At 41.8% G+C, this 23,495-nt stretch overlaps 2 protein-coding genes across 8 annotated transcripts in view; one reads left to right on the forward strand and one right to left on the reverse strand.

Annotated features, from left to right (window-relative positions):
- The window catches only part of chmp6 (charged multivesicular body protein 6), a 30,212-nt gene extending 18,507 nt beyond the window's left edge, over window positions 1-11,705 (forward strand). For 4 of the 6 annotated variants that reach the window (XM_022235701.2, XM_022235702.2, XM_087139509.1 and 1 more), the window contains exons 6-7: window positions 6,590-6,737; window positions 7,919-11,705. In XM_022235701.2, coding sequence (XP_022091393.1) covers window positions 6,590-6,737; window positions 7,919-7,977 — 207 coding nt within the window. In that variant the 3' untranslated portion in view covers window positions 7,978-11,705. Of the gene's footprint in view, window positions 1-2,364; window positions 5,260-6,589; window positions 6,738-7,918 lie in introns of those variants that run through there. The other 2 variants (XM_022235703.2, XR_015426060.1) reach the window with 2 other exon arrangements.
- Window positions 8,977-23,495, reverse strand: part of LOC110979683 (uncharacterized) — a 37,041-nt gene continuing 22,522 nt past the window's right edge. For both annotated transcript variants that reach the window (XM_022235696.2, XM_022235697.2), the window contains exons 9-10: window positions 20,878-21,034; window positions 8,977-14,335 (exon numbers count right to left, since the gene is read on the reverse strand). In XM_022235696.2, the coding sequence (XP_022091388.2) occupies window positions 14,124-14,335; window positions 20,878-21,034 (369 nt within the window). In that variant the 3' untranslated portion in view covers window positions 8,977-14,123. The remainder of the gene's footprint in view (window positions 14,336-20,877; window positions 21,035-23,495) is intronic.

A 23,495-nucleotide genomic window follows, 5' to 3' on the forward strand; every position in this document is an offset into this window, starting at 1 on the left:
ACCTGCAGCTCGTCCTCACTAGTCATTGCATTTAAATACAGATAAACACACACGCTCACACTGGAGAACAAAGCTGTGATAGAAAACTCTAAGGAGTTACAGTTTGAGCCCCAAATTTGTCTTGGGAGTAGAGCTTTGAATTCTCACATGGAAAGAGTTCAGTATAGCTTAATCCAGTTGTCAGCCTTTACCATCGCAATAAATGCACAATGGCAAACGTTCCAGTGAGTAAACACAGAGCCAATCAACCTGACATCAAGAAGCACTGTCATTTACTAAAACAGGGAAGTACATGCCACTGTGATTTATTAGAGCGTCAGTGTTGTGACAAGCTAGATGAAACTGCTGATAATCTTCGTCATTAAGCAGGGGAAATTTCCCCTTTAGACACTTGAGATGTACCGTTTCATCAAGATGGTACATACGTGTGCAGGAACAGTACTTGCTGTAGAGCTTTTCAGTGGACGTTCATCGGTTGTTGGACATTCTTTGTAGAACTCTGTCAGCAGTATTTTGTCCAGTAGCTGTCCTTAACCCTCAAGGTTTAGTGTAAATAATCTGTGTAGAACCTTGCTGGAAAGCCGTGGTTAGCTTGGATGCAGAATTCGGTCCGTTTGTGTGAGAGACTCTGAACACTAGAAGGCCTGGATAAGAAAGGAACTGGACTGGGCAAGATGGCCACTGGCCAAAGCGACTTGAACACCGCCATCTCTGTTTTGCGGGTGCTGCTTTGCACTTTTGGTTTCACAGGAAATGCTCTTGTCTGCATTACCATAGGTAACACAAAGTCCCTGCACAATGTGACCAATCTCATGATTCTGAACCTAGCGGTGGCAGATGCATTGGCTTGCTTCTGTGCCATTCATCAACCGTGGATCATTGATTTGTACACACTGTACCCACCCCAGAATGCTACTGAGTGTTCCCCAGAGCTGTTCTTTCAGCACGACAGCATTTTTGTCTACTATTATGTCAAAAACTGCTTCTACAGTCACTCTGTGCTGGGTCTGATGCTGGCAACAGTTGAGCGATTTGTAGGCATTATCCGACCGCTGCACCACCGCAGTTTCTTCAGCAGGCGGAAGATTGTCCTCTTGCTGGTGGCTATGTGGGTTGTGCCATTTGTTGTAGAACTGCCCCAAATCTTATTTGTCATCATTCATTTCCGAGAAAGCTGTCCATATACTGAACCTGAGTCAGGCCTTTTACTGTGTGCCTCGTCGGTGCTTTTGCTTGCTATACCAGCAGGGGCAATTTTCCTGATGTACACCAGAATCCTCTATAACCTGAAGCGGGGTGCCAGGACACTGGTGGCCCAAGGGATACCGCAGCCAGCCCAGCAATTGCTCCATGCACACAAGAAAGTCAGCGGTGCCTTGAGTGTCATTACTGCAGCTTTTTTCCTGTTCATTTTCCCCTGTCGCATCTGGCGGATCGTGCTGAGCATGAGCACGGGCGACATCAATGATGGCGTCACCCTGCGGAGGGCTGTGGAGCTGTTGACCGTATTGAATTCCGTCATCAACCCGGTGGTGTATGGCTTCAAATACGGTCAGCTGCAGCAAGCCTTCAGAACCATGGTGTGCCCACATGATAAGCCAAAGAGCAGCTTGCGAATATTCCATGTTCAGTCACTTCAGACCTCACAGTAACACATATGCCGGTGATGTAGTGTGCTGTGGATGGATGTTGGTTGAGTGCTACATCTGCATGATCCACCCTCTACACTACGTGAGCTTCTTTGGACGGAGGAGAATCATCCTGATGCTTGCCCTGGCTTGGACCATTCCATTTGCCATGGAGTTGCCCCGCTTGATTTACACTGTGATTATTTTCCGTCACAATAACTGCAACCTAGAGGATTCCAGTCACAGGACATTCGCATTTTCCTGCTTGACAATGACACTGTTCTTCATACCAGTCAGTGCCATGATAGCGATTTACATCAGGATTCTGGCCAACCTCAAACAAGGAGCCAAGAACCTGCGGAATCTGGGCATTGGTGGTTCCGCAGAGCAGCTGCTTCATGCGCACAAGAAGGTCACCGGCTCACTGGTGGTTGTCACCCTGGCCTTCTTTCTTCTGGTTTCCCCCGTGCGGATTTTCAAGTTGTTGTTCGAAATCGATTCTGACTGTTGCGTGTTCATTCTACTCAAACCTGTCTTTGTCTTGGCTCTCTTGAATTCGGCCATCAACCCGGTCATGTATGGCTTTAAGTACAGACAGTTAAGGCAAGCATTTAAGGCCATGATCTGTAAAAGACCCCTTAAGAGCCCAAAGGCTCAAGTGCACAGATATTCCAGTCAGTGCCCTAACGTATTTGTGACTTTCCTAATCTGTTGCTTGCCCTTACAAGTCAGTGCATGATACAGGTGCATGCTCACCTTGGAGAACAAATCTCTGGTGAAAGATTCGAAGGAGCCCCAGTTTGAGCCCCAAAATTTGTCTTGTGAGTGGCGCTTCAAATTCCCACATAAAAAGAGTTTGGCACATCTTATTCCAGTTGTTAGCCTTTACCATTGCAATGAATGCATAGTGGCAAACTTTGACAGTGAGTAAACACGGAGCCAATAAACCTGACTTTAATAAGCTCTGTCATTTACTGAAAAAAGCGAATGACATGTAATAGTGACCTAATAGTGGATTAGTGTTTGGACAAGCTAGAGGAAAATACCAGTGATCTTCCTTATTTAGCAAGGAAAATTCCCTCTGTAAATACTTAAGATGTACAATGTCATCAGGACAGTACATGTTCATACATGTATGTGCGCAGAAATAGTGCTTGCAGAAGAGCATCTAAGTGCATGCTTGTTGATTGTTGGACAATATATGATTGTCAAACTGTGGCAACAGTAGTCTGTCAAGTAGCAAGCCTAACCCTTGGGGTTTAGTGTAAGTAATCTTTGTAGAGCCTTTGATAGCCAAACCATTTGGATGCAGATTTCAGTCTGTGTACCTCAGTGACACTGTACGCTAGAAGGCTTGCAAAAGATGGCCGAGGGCCAAAGTGACTTGAACACTATGATCACTGTTCTGCGGGTGCTGCTTTGCAGTTTTGGTTTCACAGGAAATGCTCTTTTCTGCATTACCATAGGTAACACAAAGTCCCTGCACAATGTGACCAATCTCATGATTCTGAACCTAGCGGTGGCAGATGCATTGGCTTGCTTCTGTGCCATTCATCAACCGTGGATCATTGATTTGTACACACTGTACCCGCCCCAGAATGCTACTGAGTGTTCCCCAGAGCTGTTCTTTCAGCACGACAGCATTTTTGTCTACTATTATGTCAAAAACTGCTTCTACAGTCACTCTGTGCTGGGTCTGATGCTGGCAACAGTTGAGCGATTTGTAGGCATTGTCCGACCGCTGCACCACCGCAGTTTCTTCAGCAGGCGGAAGATTGTCCTCTTGCTGGTGGCTATGTGGGTTGTGCCATTTGTTGTAGAACTGCCCCAAATTTTATTTGTCATCATTCATTTCCGCAAAAGCTGTCCATATACTGAACCTGAGTCAGGCCTTTTACTGTGTGCCTCGTCGGTGCTTTTGCTTGCTATACCAGCAGGGGCAATTTTCCTGATGTACGCCAGAATCCTCTGCAATCTGAAGCGGGGCGCCAGGACACTGGTGGCCCAAGGGATACCGCAGCCAGCCCAGCAATTGCTCCATGCATACAAGAAAGTCAGCGGTGCCCTGAGTGACATTACTGCAGCTTTCTTCCTGTTCATTTTCCCTTGTCGCATCTGGCGGATCGTGCTAAGCACGGGGACTGGTGACATCAATGACAGCATTGTCCTGCTGAGTGCTGTGGAGCTGTTGACCATGTTGAATTCCGTCATCAACCCGGTGGTGTACGGCTTCAAATATGATCAGCTGCGGCAAGCCTTCAAAGCCATTGTATGCCCATGTGACAACAACAAAAAGCCCTTGCCATGGACCATGAGGAAATTGGTGAGAATGTGAGCCCTTGCCATGGACCATGAGGAAATTGGTGAGAATGTGAACCCTTGCCATGGACCATGAGGAAATTGGTGAGAATGTGAACCCTTGCCATGGACCATGAGGAAATTGGTGAGAATGTGAACCCTTGCCATGGACCATGAGGAAATTGGTGAGAATGTGAACCCTTGCCATGGACCATGAGGAAATTGGTGAGAATGTGAACCCTTGCCATGGACCATGAGGAAATTGGTGAGAATATCACATGGATGTGTTCAAACTTTGTGGGAAAAAAGCGGTATTTAATGAGCTGTGCATCAAACTGTAGAAGCTGTGTTGACTCAGTTTATCTCAAGCAGCAAACATTTGCAGGAATCTGTGATTCAACAGAGGAGATGTTGTATAGTAAGATTGCTGCCAGGTATCTGGTGAAAATTTGTCTGCATAGAATTTGAGGCATTAACACTGCCGAAACCAGTCTCCTTTGTACTTGTTCTGCATCCAGCTAGTCAGATATATGTTCGGCAGCCAGCATTCTAACCAGTATGTACATGTAGCTACACTCGGAGTGTCGTTGGCATTAGAAAAATACTGGGCTGGATGTTGAATTCTCTGCTTAGCAAAGGAGAACCATTTGAATATTGCAACAGACTTTGAGTTCAATCAAATAATCGTACGTGCAATTTGTTGGCATGGGCTTGATACTGTATATAATCATAATGTGTGAGGAGTGTGCCTATGAAGGCATGTACATATGCATAGGCATACCGTACTTTTGGTGGACATGTCTTCAGCAACTTGACTTAAATTGCGAACACTTTAAAAATACATATAGAATGTGCATAATGTACATGCGCCATACCTGTTTTATAGCTACAGTGTGAACCAGCTGTGAATTTGTCAAGAGTTGACTGGCTTCTACTCTGTACATGTAATTCATGTGGAACGACGGCACTGTTGCACCGTGTTCTCCAACTTCTTTCCTTCTTTTCTGCATGTACCTGCACCAGCTGTGAAATTTGATGTCATTAGAATTAAGAAAATACAATGTTACTATGGTGAAGCGAAAGGAGTGACAATAGAATTGTGCGAAACTCCAGCAGCGTACAGACTTTGTTCCTCTACAAGAAATGTGGCCGTTTTGGCCAAGTTTGCCATCAGCTTTCAGTTCACAAGCCTGTATATCTTAGTGATGAAGAAAATGACAGGCTAGAAAAAGTTCTTGGTTGAAACATTTGGTTCAACTCGCAAGATCTTCTCTCAACCAACCTCTCAACCAGAGGGAAATTTGTGCACGTACTTCAGAGCAATTTTTTTCAGGTAATTACCAGTTCTTTGCTCTTAAGTTATGTTTCATGAATTTTCATCATTTTCAGTGAGTCACAACATCTTGTGTAACTTTCCACACCGTCGTTTTCTGTGTGCTCTGGCTGCCGTATTTTGATGTGAAGTCAAAGTTTACAAAAGCCAGTAAAAAGAAGCTTTTTTTTGTTTTTTTAAAGTGGACTCACTTGATATACATGTAAATGTTCTATTTGAGACCAAACCTAACAAAGTGAATCACAAGTTACCAAAGCTACTGTTACAATGCAGTTCTTTTTCCAAATTTTGCTCCAAAGAAGTAAAAAACCAGCATCACTTACATGTACATGTGTATTTATAATAATATTTTGTATTAGGGTGAAGAACTGAATCGTGGCTTATATCAAGACTAGAACCTGATTATGTTTTCTGTAGTAAATTCTCAGGAAAAATCACTCAAGATTTATTTTACTGCATCCCGTCCACTTTGTCGCATACATGTAATTTGTGTAACAAGTCACAACACGGGATGGAGGTTAAACACTTCTTGAGTCTCATATACACCAGATTATTACCATTTTACGTTGGCAGCACACATTCATGCCTACGCATTCATGCAAACAAGCCTAGATGCCCACTGATTGAGATGGGTCAAACTCATTTTGTATATATTGAAGTTTTGAATGACTTCTTGACATGGTTTGGTTGCTGCAGCTCTTAGGTCCTTAGTAAACTAAAATCACGTTTACAGACTGTGCACATGTATGACTATAATCAAGGTGAAAGTGTGCTTGAGACCAAGAAAGCAATCAAATGCGCCCACTTACGAGTATTGCTGTTGTTACAAGCCCTCAATTAGGTGTCCCTCACTTCTGAAATTTCTGATAGGCAGCATATTGAAAACATCAGTTTCAAGTTGTGTAAATATCATACATGGACTGGCTTAGCAACACAGATATGCATCAGTCACTGGACGATATGTGTAAATTAAACTTGCTGAGATGTTATCAAATACTGAGCTCCCTCAAATACCTTTTAAATGAAAGAGTTTGAGAGACATTGTTTGTTCTGTGTAAATGAAGATGTACATGTGAGTCACTCGGCTATGGCTTGAAATTACACGAGTCAATGGCAGTGGCTTGTCTGCAGACATTTCCAATGGAGTCATGCGTTATTGAAAGCCACAGCCAAGCAATTTTGCCACAGTCTTAACCTGGAGGGAAACTTGAAGGGCGCAAAAGACTCATTTTGTTAAACCCAACACTTACATTATAAGTGATTGTTATAATATCGGAGGAATAGTGTCGATTTTGTTATGAGTTATCTTTTCTTTGCCATTCTCCTCCAGGAAATTGACGAGCTCTTAGCGGGTGGTTTGACCGAGGATGATGAGGCAGCCGTTCTGGAGGAGCTAGCACAGCTAACAGGAGTGCAGGAGGCAGGACCCCAGATTGATCAACTACCAGACGTGCCGACTGACAAACTTCCCGATATTGGTGAGTGGACAGAAGCCAGGGCCTGCCCATTTTGATCTGCCATGGATTGAAGTGCACCCTCACTGGCAAAGGAGAGAGAGTCTGGTTGGAAGTTTCTTCATCTGGGCTCCTGCACATGCCTGGCAAACATGCGATGATTGTACATTCAAATACAAATTGGTGGCAAAAGGACTTTGTTTTCTATGTAAAAACATGCAGATAGAGCTTCTAAGCACAAAATAATGCCTAACAAAACATTTGTGCTGAGCCAAAATGACTGGAAAACCAGTCTAAAATAATAAACTTTGCATGGGGCTTCGGCTGGTAGCCTGTTTTTCCTGAGCATATGCAACCTATGCCTGCCAAATTCTGTAATTAGCAACTCTGTGAAATTTGCCCCTGAATGTCAGAAATTGACATAAGCAATATATGGTAGAGAGACTGTTTCATTCGAAACATTTCTCAGAGGGCCACCAATTCTTTTGACATGAACCTCCGAAACTCACTTTGCATGGAAAATGGTGAGCAGAATTTAGAGGTTGTGCGTGGGAGCCACGTTTCCTACAAGAGTTTTTTGTTCCACAAGAATACAAGAGTCAACCTTTGGCACAATCTCTTCGCAACAAAAGCGGTTGCCGGAAAGATGGCTGCCACGCACAACTTCTGTAACTGGAACAAAGGCACTGGCAATCTGCTTGATTGAGAGAGAGCACCCTGTAACCTAGCAACAATTCCGGGGGGGGTTCGATGTGCCACACGAACACTTGTTCACACTTGGATTACACAGAGCACATACAGGCACGATTTTTCATTCGAAAGTGCACACGTGCAAATGCAAAGTGTCTTTTTGTGGTAGCTTTTAAGTGCATGGGAACAACTTTCTTCACACGTATTGGTACAACCCATGGACCATCAAGCCAGCTTTGCCATCAGTACCTCATTTTTGCAATCAAAAAGGCACAGAAGATAAAGGTTTTCCTTCTGTTTTCTTTTGACTGAAAATGATGAATATAAGAACCAAATCCATTTCATTTACAGATTGCATGTAAAATGTTACTATTCAATGAAATCATCAAATATAACAGTGACTAATTAGCAATCTTTACTTCAGTTCTGTGGTCAGTAAACCTGCACATATGTAATCTGTTTTTGGTGTTACGAAAATGAACCGAAGGTAATCTTTTTTATTCTCCTTTACCCAGAAGACGAGAAGAGGAGGAAAGAAAGAACGGAAGAACGGGAGATGGTTCTTGCCTCCTGAGAAGCTTCACCGTGCAGGGCTAAGTATTACACTACCCTGGAGCATTTTGTGACAAAGAAGCACAAGTGCATTAGGTGTACATAAAAATTGTAGAAGCAGCAAAGCATTGTGGGTTTTTTTCTGCCTGATCCCTTGACAGAGTTTCATTCACTGTGCACAGGCAAGAGTTGTTCCTTGGTCAATTATGCAAAGTATTCGCAATGCTGTCCAATGAGAAATGAAAGAAATTAGTGGGTACTGGGATGGGTATACTCATGGAACCTGGATTTTTCAAGGGGGAGGAGGTAGCTGAGGTGTTGAATTCAACATTCTTGAAGACCAGAGAAGTGTTTGGAATTTGCGAAGGGTAGGACACTACAAAATCAATGATTTTCTTAAGCAGCCAGCTCACCATCCAGACTGAATGAGTGCAGAATGGGACTGACAGGATGATTGATAAACATAATTTTTATGCTTGACGTTGAACACGGAGTACGAGTTGAAAATTAATAGTGCTGAGAATAGACTGCAAATTCGTCAAGGCAATCAGTCACTACAGGAAGAAAGTGTTTAACCCTCCAAGCTTTGCTGTCGTGATAGAGATGAAACAAAGTTGGACATAGGGCTCTATCACTGACCCCAGGGTCATGAAACACATCTGCCATTGTGATCTACGCATAGACCACAACAACATGCACTGTCTTCAGATGGTAGGCAGGCCTTCACTGCTTAAATGAATGGCAAAAATACAAGAAAAATGTGGAGCCAACTGGGCATGGCACCTATGATGCACTTCGCCAGGCAATCGAGAATGCATTGCAATATTACATGAAATTAAACCTGTCTACTGTACAACATTTGGCATACCGTTGCTAACCAAGCACTTGCGCTTACTGCAGTAGTTACCAATCTTAGGAACCGTGTGATCACATGGTACTCAGATGTCATGTGATCAGACCCCGTTTGAATGCAAATTAACAAAACTAAGGTCTTTTTCATCAGAAGAAAATCATAACGGGATAGATTTCACTTGTGTACGTAATTGTTTTTATTAACAATTTACAGGGGAAAAACAGATGAAAATGAGAGTATGTCACAAGAGCAGTAGTCATCAACTATTTTTCAGCAATCTGGCATAGCAGGACCCAAGTGCATTTGAAAAGATACAAGTAAATGTAAAATTTTCGTTGACCTGCAAGTCATCAGCAACATCATGATTTCAACCCATGTGACAAAACTCAAAATCCAAGTGTTTGACGAGTTAAATTTAAGAGCTCTGACAACCATATTTATATATAGCTATGAGACCTTGAGTAGTTGCTTGGCAATACCCTTTCCACCAAAAATCATTTACTTGCAAATAAATTCAGAAGTGGTTTATATTAACATTGTGTATATTATATATCTCTGTACAAATTACTATTTTGAAAATATTATTGGCAGAAGTATCCATTCTAACCGATGTAGACCCAGTATTTTTTGAAAAATGTTAAATTGTGTTTTAAACACTTGGTGGACGTAATTCCGGGATTCATAGAAAGAGTGTGTCATTAAGCATTTGTCCTGATGAGGTTACATGTACTTCCAAGGTGAACTTTGCTTCATTTTTTCATGAACACTTCCACACGGAAACAATCAATGCAAAAAAATGTAGACCGCAAATTTGGGTTTAGAAGACGAGACTTTCGTCAGCATGTCTTGAACAATTTGTACAACATACAAAATGCGGGGCTTAAAACTTATTGCATTATAAAAATAGAATAAATCCGCATTAACGACAAATGCAGTTCTTCACCTAATATACAAAGACGAAGTCACAAAGCTGAAACCAATATCACTATTAAACATCAATAAACACTGATTTCTACTGTCTGACCTCTTTCCACAAAACCCAAAGTCAGGTTTGATTTGTACACAGATCTTGCTTAGAAAAACCATTGGTGGACGTACATGTAATTCTGGAATTCATAGAAAAAGTGTCATTAAGTATTTGTCCTGATGAGGTAACATGTACCTCAACGGTTAGTTTTCCTTCATTTTTCCATGAACACTTCCACACAAAAACATAAGTTTGTTCAAAAGACCTCCATCAATACGAAACAACTTTTTTCACAGCAAAACATCCTACTTGAATAGAAAACTTTTTTAAAAAAAGGTGAATCTTTACCACCAGTGCTGACAAAGACAGTTGTTCACATTGCCAAAAACGGACTGTCAAACCTTTCCCATGATGCATTGCAGCTAAAGCAGCCTTGATGCATCCTACATGTATGTGCCTGTTGGGCATTGTAAACTGCGCAATCTGGCAAAGCAATAATCTGCTTTTAGCAACCAACATGGAAAGCTAATTAATAGCAAGTCACACTGTAATATGTTTAGGTGTTTTTCGTTGCGCCCTTAAAAACCATTTACAATAAACCTAAACCAGGAACTCGTATATATACATGAATGCACACTGTAAACTCGTCAATAGTCTTTAGATGTATTCCATGTTTGTGGTACTTGTAGTGGTTTTAAAAGTCATAAGCTAATGTGAAGTATTCCAAACTATGTTGCATGCTGTAACCAAAAACAAATAAAAACTTCTCTCAGATGACAAATGCTAAGAAAATGTCGTTTGTTTCTGTTGAAATGGTAGCATTTGGTTCCCTGTATGACTAATGGGGGAGGGGATTGCATGTAGCATTTTATGCATACTAATGTGTCTTACATCTGGGGCAGGACACACTTAGCACTTGCAAAGTTAAGCACACGCTTAGTTTTGCCAATGCAGGTTTGAATAATGAGCATCCAGGGAAATGCTCCCAAAAAGTTTGAATTGACAAACATTCCAGGGTTTGATTATTAGAAGGATATGAATCACTGTTTGATGTGGCAGGATTTGAGTCTTTTTTAATTTTGGGAAAATCAAGATGTATACTCAATCTCGGAATTTTTTAAGAACATGTACAAAAACATGCGTACTTCCTGTTTTTGTGGTTTTTTTCAATAAATGAAAAATATGCAGACTGCAAATTTGGGTTAAGAAGACAAAACTTTCATCAGCATGTCTTGAACAATTTGTACAACATATCAAATGTGGGACCTGAAACTTATTGCATTATAAAAATAGAATAAATCTGCATTAACAACAAATGCAGTTCTTCACCTAATATACAAAGACGAAGTCACAAAGCTGAAACCAATATCACTATTAAAAATCAATAAACACTGATTTCTACTGTCTGACCCCTTTCCACAAAACCCAAAGTTAGGTCTAATTTGTACACAAATCTTACTTTGAAAACCCATGGAGCTCTTAAAAACCCAGCTCTATGGCTGAAAATGAAATGAAATTTACAGCTCTCCCCATGCTATGAGCCACAAAGCTTGGTTTCCCCATGATCCACATCCCTAACAGATTTTTTTTTTGTATTTATATGAGAGTAGAGTCCGATTTCCTGCCTGATCAACTGATCAGGTGCATTTCTGCACAACTGACCGATAGCACAAATTCATCATTTATGATGCTCATCACAGAATTATATATGTGATGGAATGTTGACAACAACATTTACTCAAACATTTTTGAATTTGCGGTCTGTGGAAATAAGTCAAATATGGTTAAGATTTAGTAAGCGCCAAGACAAAAATAATATGCCTTTCGGAAAAAAGAGACATTACGTAATCAACATTTTTTGGTTTGCTTTTATTGCGTAATTTGTGCACTTTCTCTGTGGGCTCTGTAATAAAGACACAGTGAGTGTGAACATTTTGGTCGCACCTTTTTTTGTTTTGACTTTCTCATCTGTGATTTTGTTCATATGTTCAGCCGTTTGTCATTTTCACCATGTTGGACAAGGAGTTGCAGCTCTCATAAAAGTGTGAAATAAACTTTTGCATCAAAACTGGGCGTAAAAGACAGGGTTTGCAAATGTAGTTTCACAACATATTTTGAGTAATTCACAAATCTGTATGGTAGATTTACGGTTCTAAGTTGGTTGCAGGTGCCAGACTACTACACGACTGCAGGTAGTATACATGTTTTCTTTACTCTGGGGAACAGAACACAAAGGGAATAAAAGATGTTGCCTTGTCCTCGGTGGTATTATACTGTAGGAGCCATAGCAAACACATAGCTTTCTCATAAATGGTATCAGCTCTGAGCGAAACAAAACGGGGGTTTTTAACTCACTGCATAGGCGCACCACGACGTGTGCAAGTATATGCAAGGAGCACGCTAAGTACGCGTAACTAATTTACTCCGACATGTATGGTCTTTGCGTACATGCCAAACGTGTGCAAGAACCTGCTTGTAACCACCTGTCTTTCTTTTGGCCGATTGGGGGCGCACTTCAGCCCGGGGCGGACATTAAAACAAGACCATGATTAGGCCTTCCCCGTGTTAAAGAGGACAGTTGCTTTTGCAAGCAAAGCCAAAACCACACTGGGGGACAAAATTGGTCCTCAACATTTTTGGTCCCCATGTGAGAAGGTGCACCGCTACCAAACATCAGTCTCGTGCAGGGTCAACATACCACTTACATGGGTACGAAATAGTTGATTTTCATCGGAATGTGCACAAACCATAGGGACATCTATGTACATGTAGGTGCGCACACTGAGGCTCAAACTAGTCGATGGAGGTTGAGCACGAGTGCAGCCATCAAGCGGCTGTAGGCAAAGGACGGGCGTTGTGGCAAATATTTTTGAGCAACACTGTCTCGAAATTCAAAAAAAGCAACAGTGTGGGAAGAGACATCGCTTAAATCTTGAAGTCCAACTTTTGGAAGGACTGCGGCATTGGCATCTTGCTGTACAAAGTCGTTAAATTTTTTAGAGAGAAATTAATGCCAGTCATGGGGCATGTTGATTGTGAATAATACCATTGCCAAGTTTGCAATTTCATTTTACTAAAACAAAAAATATCAGCAGTTGATATGTACCAAAACCTATTAAATTAGAAAAATAAACTCAAGTATGAAATTCAATTACAAAATCAATCTCTCGACTTGAATACAAATATAAAAATGCTTTAGTCTGTACAAAGATATATAAATCTATCTCTAGCTATTTTATAAAAGATTTGATATTTGTTACACAAAGCACATTTGTACATTTTGTATAGTAACAGTTTGAAGCAAATGTGACAGACTTTAAAATCTTTAATAGATAGACAAGATCTTTATAGTCGTGAGGGTATTTTCCAAACTTCGGCCTTGTCTCCAGCTGTGGCTTCCCAGCTTCAGTTTGACTTGATGGATTCAATCTTCAGAGTGGAGAGCCTCAAGACAACTGCATTTACATCCTCAAAGGAAGACCACAATTCTGAGTGTTTTCTACTGTACAAATATTAACATTTTTATTTCAGTAATTTCCCTTTTGCTCTGGAGCCTAATATCAAGTCAATCCAGAAGTAATGAGCAGAAACAGATTGGGCCAAACCCACCTGTCATAACCACCACCACCACTAAGCAATCACATGGTACATGTACATGTGCATTGGCAAGCAGACAACCCAGAAGTTCTACTCTTCTCTCTTGCAAGCTCCGTGGCTGATCAAGAGGTCTTGGGTTCAACTCAAAATATAAACTTGTGAATTTCTTTTGGCACAAGATCTCAAACAGCATTGAGTAAGTAATTCTCATAAAAGTAACATAAGTGAAGAGCAAATGCTCTTTGTTAAAATTGACATCCAAAGGTACAACCCATCTCCTGGTGAACACAGTGCAATATGGAGTGTTGCATTTACTAAGTACTTCATATACATGTACAGTCACTTTTGCTTCACAGATAATCATAAGGCTTTGCAAGTGGTGATATATTCCCCAGTCTAAATGTGGCACACAGAATTTTCAGACAGGTAATGTAACATGGCCAATCTGTTAGTGTTCATCCACCATTGGTAATGAAAGTACTTGTGGCAGCACTCAAAGATATGACCTTTTAACACATCACAAGATTGAACCAGACCAACAGGAACTCGAGCCTGAACTCAAGCCACCCACTATGCACACAAAATGTAACAAATGCATTCCTTTGCTACTTGGCCTGTTTGGCCTTCTGAACGGTCTTCTGATGGTTTTGGCAAAACAACACCTGTGGTTGCTGATTTATGAAAAAAAGTCAAGTACTAGTGAGGCACTCAAGTAGAACTCTGGATGAGCAGGCAATGTTCAATGGCCTCTTTATTTGGTGCCTGTGTACTTCTCCCGTTGGATGACAATGTCCAGGAGGTCTTGTCGTTCCAGCTCGTGCAGCATGGAGATGAGCTCCGTCTTGTTGAAGGGCCGCAGTGGGTTGGCTTGCCGTTCCCAGTAAGACAGGATGACCTGCGTGGGCTTCTTGCTGTATCGGCGGCTGTAGTCATCAATCAGGATGATGTCTGAGCTGGAGAGACCTGGGGAATGGAAACGGGCAGCAAGATTAAAGGTCAGTTTAAATCTGTGCCAATCCCAAAAAATTGGGGGGGGCCAATTGAAGGAGATTACATTTCTGTGGAAGCACTGGCCAAGCTAGAGGGTGTTCAGTGCCATGTTTGTTATGTCTTTGTTTTGATGGAACCATGGACTACATAACAGCATGAGGCCATTATCACACCCACATGATCTCGTACTAACCATGTTTATGCATGGTTATTACATGTATCTTTAGTGTGCACTTTAGTCCTATGCAAAGATACATTCTTGACACAGTTGTCATATCAGTCAAAATCAGTCAAATTTCCCATATGGGTCTGTGACTGGGGCAAATCAACTGGAAGGAATTTTTGACTGTTTTTGACAGTTACAGCAGAAGGAGGGTTAGTGTGCACTTTGATGGCACAGTTGCCACTGACCTAAAGGGGAACATAGTCTTCTCTTTTTGGGGGTGATCATCTCCTGGTTTTATTTTTGTAAAACTACAAAAAAAATGAAGGAAGCGGGTTCAATCTAGGTTTGCGCGTGTATGTGAGAGTGTGCATGCAGGGAAGTGGAGTAGCCTGACCAAGCCTGAACGAGGGGGATTTTTGTAAGGAAAGTCGGCGAGAACAAAAATTTCCCCGGAGTGAATTTTTCCCCACAGTAACTATCACTGAACATGTGTGAAGTCCCTACAACTATGGTGCAAGCTTGTGTGCTGCATGCACAGTGGTTCACTTTAATTCAATGCACAGTGTAAACAATTTAGATTATACTGGTTACTTGGACCCCACCAATGGCGGTAAGCATTGTGATAACTATTGCACAGCTCTACTGTTCTGTGACAGTTACTCCATACAAACCCTAGCAACAAGCCTTCTCCCTTTTAAGGGGTCCATGGGAAATGTCTAATGATATGTTACAGCATTTGTCCATAAATGCATGGCCGCTTTCCATCTTAATAGAGACACTACATTATGGCTCTATGTGGACATGCATTACGCCAAATGGCAGTGACTTTAAGCGTCCTCTGTCACATTTCTTTCATAAATGAGGGAGTTCCCTCGTACAGAAAGTCGACAGTGGCAAACTTCCAACATCTAAGCTAGTCAGAAATCTCAGACCCATACAGACAGGAAGCACACCACAATACGATCGGGCAAACAGCGGCATGGAGATTTCTGGGGGACGGGCTGGGGTTGGCCTGAATAAGAGCAGCAGGAAGTTGTAGATTATGGCCTCACATGAATAACCCCAAAATTGTTGGTGCACTTTTTGATGAGTGCTCTGGTGTTTCAACTGACTAGCCACTATATCCTGAATCGACATGAGCAGCAATATAGTCACTATATGATCAAAACTTCAATGCATTGTCTTTAAATACTCTCTTACTACCATGCTAATCCCAGGCACCCAATATATGTGTCAGCGTACATGTATATGCATAAGCCTCATTATGGGACTCTTGGCCACATGATGTATACCCTAACACAAAGAGGAAATGCTAATTTTCTTTCTGTAAGGTATAAAAATGTACAGTTATTATTTTATCACCAAGTTCAAATACTGACACACGAAATGTGATTTTTTTTTTTTTTGGTCAGTCAAAGTAGAATGGATGCGCAACAATGTTTCCTTAAACTCTTGAAACAAAATTGTCTCTTTTTCATGAAACTAAAATCACATGTACATTTCTTCAATCATTTGTAGTGCAGGTCAGTAGCAATGTAAGTGCCAACAAAATTCCTGTCTTTCCTTCGACTTTCTCTTTTAATTTTCAACTTTTAAGTCAAACAGCTGGGAAGGGGCCTGTTCAACCTAAAATGGACTGTACCAAAATATAAAATGTGGCTAACCACCTTAAACCGTTCATTAAGTTTGACACCTCCACAATAGTTGCTATCAAGAACTACTGCTTTTAATTGTTGGTGTAAAATTTTACCCATGGTCTGACGGCACGTGCAGACTACCAGTTCGAAGTGGGCATCCTTACATGTAGGTTAAAAAAGCACACACTTAGTTTTGCAAAGCTAAATCTGCTCTAAGCGGGAACAAAAGAGGGCGCCTTTTTACATGGAAAGGATACCGGTAGTCCTTTGGTGGGAACTCATTGCGTGAGCATGCAGATGTATTCAAGCTTGGCATGGCGCCACACTGAGTCTTTGCAACCAATTTATGTTTGTATAATGTATGAAGTCTTTGCCTGTGTGCCGGGCACGTGCACAAGCTCATTTCCCACCGGCCTGTCTGTCATTTGCCAGTGAGGGTGCACTTCAATTCAAGATGGATAAAGCATGGCACATGTTGCTCACATGTTCATTTTCATAATCGGAAGTCAGAGTTGTCAGAACCAACCCATCCCAGCTCCTTGGCCAACACACTAGGCCTTGCCCTCTCTTCCCTGATAGAACCATAAAAGCGCACATCACACTAAGCTGTGGTAGTTACTTTCAGGACTGCAGGACAAAATTTACTGACCATTTGGCATAGGGCTGATTTGAAAGTTGCCCCTACACCTTCCTTAGGGACCTCCTAGTGTGGTCAAAGTTTACTTCACTGTGTGCATACATGCATGCTTAGCCATCCAATTTCCCACCCCCAACCCGGTCCACATAATCAACCATTTAACACAGACTTTTCTTCTGAAAAACCATGAGTCAGAACCAAAAATGACATGATGTCAAGAAATTTGATTCCCTCAAGGAACAAGAGGAGGGTAAAATGGTGTATAGGTGAAGGTCTATGTACACGTATTTACAAATCCGGATGTGTAGAATGTAGAGGCCATATTGCCACAGCTGACGATTTTTTTTAATCAGCATAATTTGTTATTTCCCTACGACCTTTGACGAAGCAAATCCAGTACATCCCTCGATGGCTGGTTAAAGGAACTTTCAACCTTCTAGCGAAGGGGATGGGCAGGGGGGTGGGGCACGCTGTAGCCGACAGCATAACACCAATTTGTTCTCGGTCATGTAGAAGTTATCAAAATAATGACTAAGTCTATGAGTATGTGCGGCATCCCTCCTCGAGTATTTGTCATACCCTGTATAGAGGGGACGCATATTCCAATAACATGTAGGTCAAGTTGAAGGAAAGTGCACACAGGTAACCTTTTGCCCTCAGTCGCCATCTTAGTCGGCACGGTGATGAAAGTCAAAGAACGAGGATGGTAGTCCATATTTTGCTCCTGCTACAAGTGCATCATCCCTCCCACACATACCGTATAAAGTTTTTAGAAAATATTTACAGCCATCACCTCACCTTCAAATCAATATGGCTGACTTGTGAATACCACCAATAAGACAGTCCAAATCATTGGGAAAACAGTCTCTTCACCTCACTGAGATTGCATTGAGTGCATCAAGCCTATTGATACTAACACACTTGAACACAGACCCCTTTACAAAATGCACGGGTGCTTTTGCAGCTACATGCAGATGCTTGCCCCAGACAGGCAAGCAAAAAATGGGGGGAAAAGGAGAGCTGGCAAACTTTGGAATTAACGACCACAGGACATTGTGAAAGGAGGGCAATGTCGGTCATGTGCCAAGGCTAGGGGAAGAAGAAATTTACCTACTTTTTTTTTAAAGTGAACCTTATTTTTTGCATCCAATCAACTTCAACAGACGTCGTGAAGCTCTCACGTCAGTTCTTGATTTTGGGGGAAGTAAAACAGAAACTGAGGAAAACCACATTTCACTTGTTATGCCCTTTATCAGGAACTGACTTTTGAGTAAACAAGTACACCTAATCAGAAAGGTTAACTTCACCTTGTTTTTTTTTTATTCTAGTTTTGCTATGCTCAGATTCCATGGTGCGTGCCAGCTTGATTCTGGTGACATACATGTACATTTAGGGCAGACATAAACATGTTGACACATTTAAGTGGGAATTCGTGACCCTACCACAAATATTTGTACAGCCAATTTGCCGGAGTCAAACTCTGGGGAACATCCATGTGCAAGTTTTGTGACACGAATTTGGTCTGAATTCACCCTCGCCTTAGTGTGAACCTCTCAACACTTGCTATGTTGGTGTGTTGTACAGTATTTTGCCACCTGTTGTCAAATGTAATTGGTTTTCACTGTAAGTGGCAAAATGAGGGACCTGGCTACTATACATGTACGTTCATGAATGGACGTTAACAGAAGAATATCAGAAGCCATTATCAGTTGTTGGTTCATAGGTCACTCAGTTTATTCGTCAATGAGATACTTTGTCAATCTCCTTGATATATAAAGTCAGACAACAGCCAACATGCTGTTGTCCTTACAACCTCTAATGCAGAGTCTAGCAATTTCATCCTTAATTAACCTCTAACAAAAATATTTAATTAGGTGCGAATCAAGGATGCTGTAAAACAATGTTTAACACTGCATTCGATCTCACGAATACCACGTACCATACTAGTCATGTCCCTCTACTTGGGTATAACTGAAAATGACACACATTCCTGGGAAAGACACGAAGTAGGGGCTGTGGCTATTTCCCATAGGCTTGCGTGCTAGTACTAGCCCTAGCCATTTGATTTGGACATGGACAGGAAATGGCACTCGGGGCATTGAAAGTATTCTGACGTATACAGCAGATTATTCAGCTTGTTGACAATTGTGTCATTTATGTGCTGAAAATAGAAAGTACCTAGTCACGGATTCAACATATCCTACACGTAAGTAGCACCCTGCGTGCCTAGAGAGAAAACAAGGCAAAAATTTGGAGGAAGTAATGCACATGTATTTTAGGCATGTTCATTTGAGCTTAATATGAGGAACTACCTTTTTCGGAAATTTAGAGAAAACCTCATCCCATGGTTCAACGATTTTGAATTTTTTGGACAAAACTGACCAGGACAGGATTGTTGCATGGAACAATTATCTTGAAGGAAGTAAATTTCACGGAAACTTCCCCTTTTTTTCAACTTGAATTGTCAAGACATCAGGGCACACCGGGATGTCAGCAAGTGATACCCACAGCCTCCAGCTTGGGTGAAAAGACCACAAGAACTGAGTCGGCTCTAGGAAAAAAATATGTTATGCCAAGAACTGGTTGTTGACATATTTCATGCATGGCCTCCCAATCTATTCTCAAATACAAGGCATTTGTGGGATGGAGCGTGACTATGATGGCGCACCTGACTGGAGCACGAAACCTTCATTATGTACATGTATAAAGCAAAGTGACTTTCACAAGTGACTGTCTTAGGTTTGGATTATAAAGGTCACACGCAGGGATTTGGCAGGCACCCCTTTGCAATTAGGAAGTTGGCATCAAGGAACAAGAAACGACCACGCTACCGTACAGACCCACCGCGTACTTGGGACTGCCGTCATTGGATTATTGAATCCTTCCCCTCAATTGGAAACGAGCACGTGCTGACACTCTTTTGTGCCGGGGGAAGGATTGCAAAAATTAGACTGTGAGGCTTGGAGAAACTGGAATATGTAATACAGGCATTTTTTGTATGGTACACATGTACATTCTATATATGTGTTTGCTCATTCCTCCAGATTTGGGTTTTGAGGTGCTTCTCTACAGGACATGTTCAAAGCAAATCTGCCACAAAAGTCTTGCTTTTGTTTTCAGAAAAGAAAGCATCAACTACTTATCTGCAGAGACTCAATGTACAATGAACATTGTACACTCGTCTAATTTATCATGCACAAATGTGCATGTGTTGCCTCGTGTTGGCTTTGCCATAGCAAATAGACATGCGAAGAGAATAAAGCATTTTCCTGTCCTCGAGAGTGTTTTGTTTACAAACCAATCCCTGGAAGTGTATGTGCTTACCCACTGGGTGAGCACGATATTATAGGAGCAAATGACTTGTTCTATGAATGAAAGTTGGCTCCATTTATCTCTTTTGTGAGTGGGGCTCTGAAAAGAACCAGCAGTGCGTCTACACTTGATCCGGCGAGGACGATCAGATCCAGTGAGGGGGATCAGATCTAGATAAAAAATGTGTGTAAATGCAACGCAGGATCAGATCCTGATCCCAGGATCTGATCCTCCTCTCGGGAAGGATCAGTTCAGATCCCGTGTGCAGGATAAATTTAGTCAAGTCGTGGATAAGTTTGTAATGACCGTTTTCTAGTGGCTCCACACCGCGGCCGGTTGAGTTGAGTTTTGAGACAACATCTCAACGATGACGTGAGAAAAGTACAAGACGTACATGTACATGTATACAGTGCAAAGTACACCAATATGCAAGCTCAAGTTTTGTGCCTAATGGCTGCCGTTTTTCTCCAGTGCGCATGATCAGTGACCTGTTCAAATGACCTTTGCCCCGAGGTTGCATCGCTCTATCGATGCCACACAGGATAAGGATCCAGTGTAAATGCGGCACGGATCTGATTCCCCTTGCTTGATTGCTCTCGCCGGATCTGATCCTCCTTGCAGGATCAAGTGTAAATGTGGCGCAGGGGACTCAATGTTGCAAACAGTTCGCCCTGTCCATCATCAAGTTCTTGTTGACAAAGGAAGCTTGTTGATAAAATGGTTTCCATGTCCCCCCCCAAAAAAAATAGGTGCTGGGCCTCACCTAGCTGTTCGGCCAGCCCTTTCCAATTGTTGGCACCGTAGTTGCTACGATCCATGTCGCAGTTGAGGCAGAACTTGAGCCAGACGCTCAGGGGGAGACCCATGGTACTTCCCTGCTCATCTCCCTGAAGCATAGCATCTAAGAGCTCATGCAACTCCTGTTTCAAATAATACAAAAAGAGATTAATCTAGAAAATTAGTTACCATGGTAAATGGAAGCTGAATGGGAATTCCAAGTCTCCCAAGTGGGTTTCTATCCATCCCTAAATTGGCACGTATAACAGGAATGTTTACACTTTCGTATATATATGGACTAAGAGTAAATACATGTACATATATACTCGTCAGTTTTTACTTATTTTTAATGAATTAATTTGCAATGTATGCAGGACCCAACATTTTAAATAGGAACAGGTAAGTATAAAACAAACAAATGCTGGAGCAAAAAAGTCTTTTTAATGCCTCTCAGTGCAGGGGAAGTTGGGGAGAATTGTAAGTGAAAATGAATTCATTGTTAGAAAAACTGGCACCAATATGTGGGAATCTATAGGGTACCGAAGAGTGACGTCATTTTGAACCAGGAAGTGTAATGCAAATGGATGGATCCTAAAGAAATTAGCACCTCATGCCAACAACTCGTAAGAGCAGCAGAGGTTAAGCCCCGGGATCATTGCTAATTCCTACAGCATCTTTTAATTTGCCCACACAATCATGCAGTATGTGCATGGTCAATTTATCCAGGACAAAGAAGTGCATTAATGAGTCATTTGCACATAAACAATGAGTTGTGTGCGTATCATCAGTAACAAAACATTCTCTCTATGTGGCTTGAATTTTAAAGCGCTCTCTGTAGTTCATGCCTGCAGTCCAATAACATTCAGTTTCCACACAAGATCCTTCGTGAATATTCATGATGACCGATCTCAATTGACAAAGGGAAGTGCAGTACTGCTCCACACTGTTGCCTCAACGGCTTGTTGACCAGGTTGCCACACTTCTGTCCCAGTTAATACACACAATGCACAAGCCAGGCCCCCTTGTCGTTATCTTGGCTGAACACTGCTGACCGATGGGAAGGGGTGGACCCTTCCTCTGACACTTCCTCCAAACACCGGCCTTGGCGTGTTACATGCTCCATCAAAAGAGGGGGGGAGGTGCCGGGGGAGAGCAGATAGAGTCCAGTTGTGCATGTAAATACAGTGAGACGCAGGTCCACTTGAAAGGGCATGTTGTAAGGGCATTGGTGCAATGGAAGTTTTCAAAACAAATTTCCAAAATGTACCTTTGTATCTCAGTTTTGACCTCATGTTTATTTTTTGTTTCAATATTTCAAAGGGCACTTTGCTGCATTTGTTTGTTTTTATGCTCTTGAGTATTTCTGTATTCATGAACAAAACTCTGACATCATCCCAGGAAGACAACCTCATTGTTACACTGCTTTGTATCCAAAACAGCACTTTGAAAGATTTTGTTGGCCTCAAGTTTCTCTTCTCTGCGGATTCATTCCTGATTATTAATACAATGCATAGCAATATACAAGCATTTAACCCTTGTCTCAAAATGCTTTCAGTGAGTAAATTCTGGGTTCACAGTTGGAATGAAAACTGTTGTACATCGAACCATGTCTTCCCTGGATGACATCATCAAGAGTGCCCTCATTTGGACAATTTCAAAGGTTTAAACAATTTTCCTTTTCAATGCAGTTAACCTAGATGGGGTGTAAAACGCTGGAAGTTTCTGTACTCTGGAAGACCATGCAGTTGCAGAAAAATTCTGTCCGAGGAAAATTCATTGCACCCACACTTTGAACACAAATGTCAATCGGCACTAATTGTAACTAAGACGGCTTTAAAGAGGATGCTCTTGGCTTGATGATGCATACCAGCAATTCCCAGCTCAGACTGGAGACTGATAATGGTCGGTAATCCACAGATCTAGGGACCATTATGACTAGCTGGATTCTTACCCTGTTGATTCTCAGATTTCTGATCAAATATCTCCCCCCCCCACGGAAACCACAAGGCCAATTTAAAACAAGTGGTGTATGTAGTGCTTTCCGTTCAATAGACTTAGATAAGGCAGTGGCCATAGGGGTATATCTTCTGTAGCCAAGTTCAAGGTCATGTCTGCAATCTACCTGTGCCTTAAAAAAGCAAACCTACCAGTAATTGACTGGGGTTGCCACCAGGGCCAGGTTTTCCTCTAGCCACAGGATGCACTATGCCCAGGGTTTGAAATATTCCAGGGCCAACAAAAAGGTTGAGGTACATGTACATGAAATTTGTGTAGGTGTGAAATAAAAAGATAAACAGTATCACGCACACACAAGGAAAGTTTTGGCATCTCTCTTTGGATTTTCAATTTTGTGAAAGCTTCAAACTAGCTTGCTCACAGCTTAGTCCAACTTAGCATCGGACTCAAAATGAAAGGCTCGAGGGCTATCGAACACTATGAAATGGTGCTTTTACATGTACATGTACCTTGGGTTGAGCACAAAACCTACAGAATTTTAGTCTAGGGCCTATGGAACACTGCTTAGGGCCTATTTGTATTGGCACTAAGCAGTGATGTCTGGAGACCGGCAACAGTGAGTTATGAAAATTGGTAACGAGGATCGCT

This window comes from Acanthaster planci, linkage group LG07 (assembly GCF_054643075.1).
Source record: "Acanthaster planci isolate LZ-2023a linkage group LG07, COTS_SCS, whole genome shotgun sequence".
In the NCBI taxonomy this organism is placed as follows: Eukaryota; Metazoa; Echinodermata; class Asteroidea; order Valvatida; family Acanthasteridae; genus Acanthaster; species Acanthaster planci.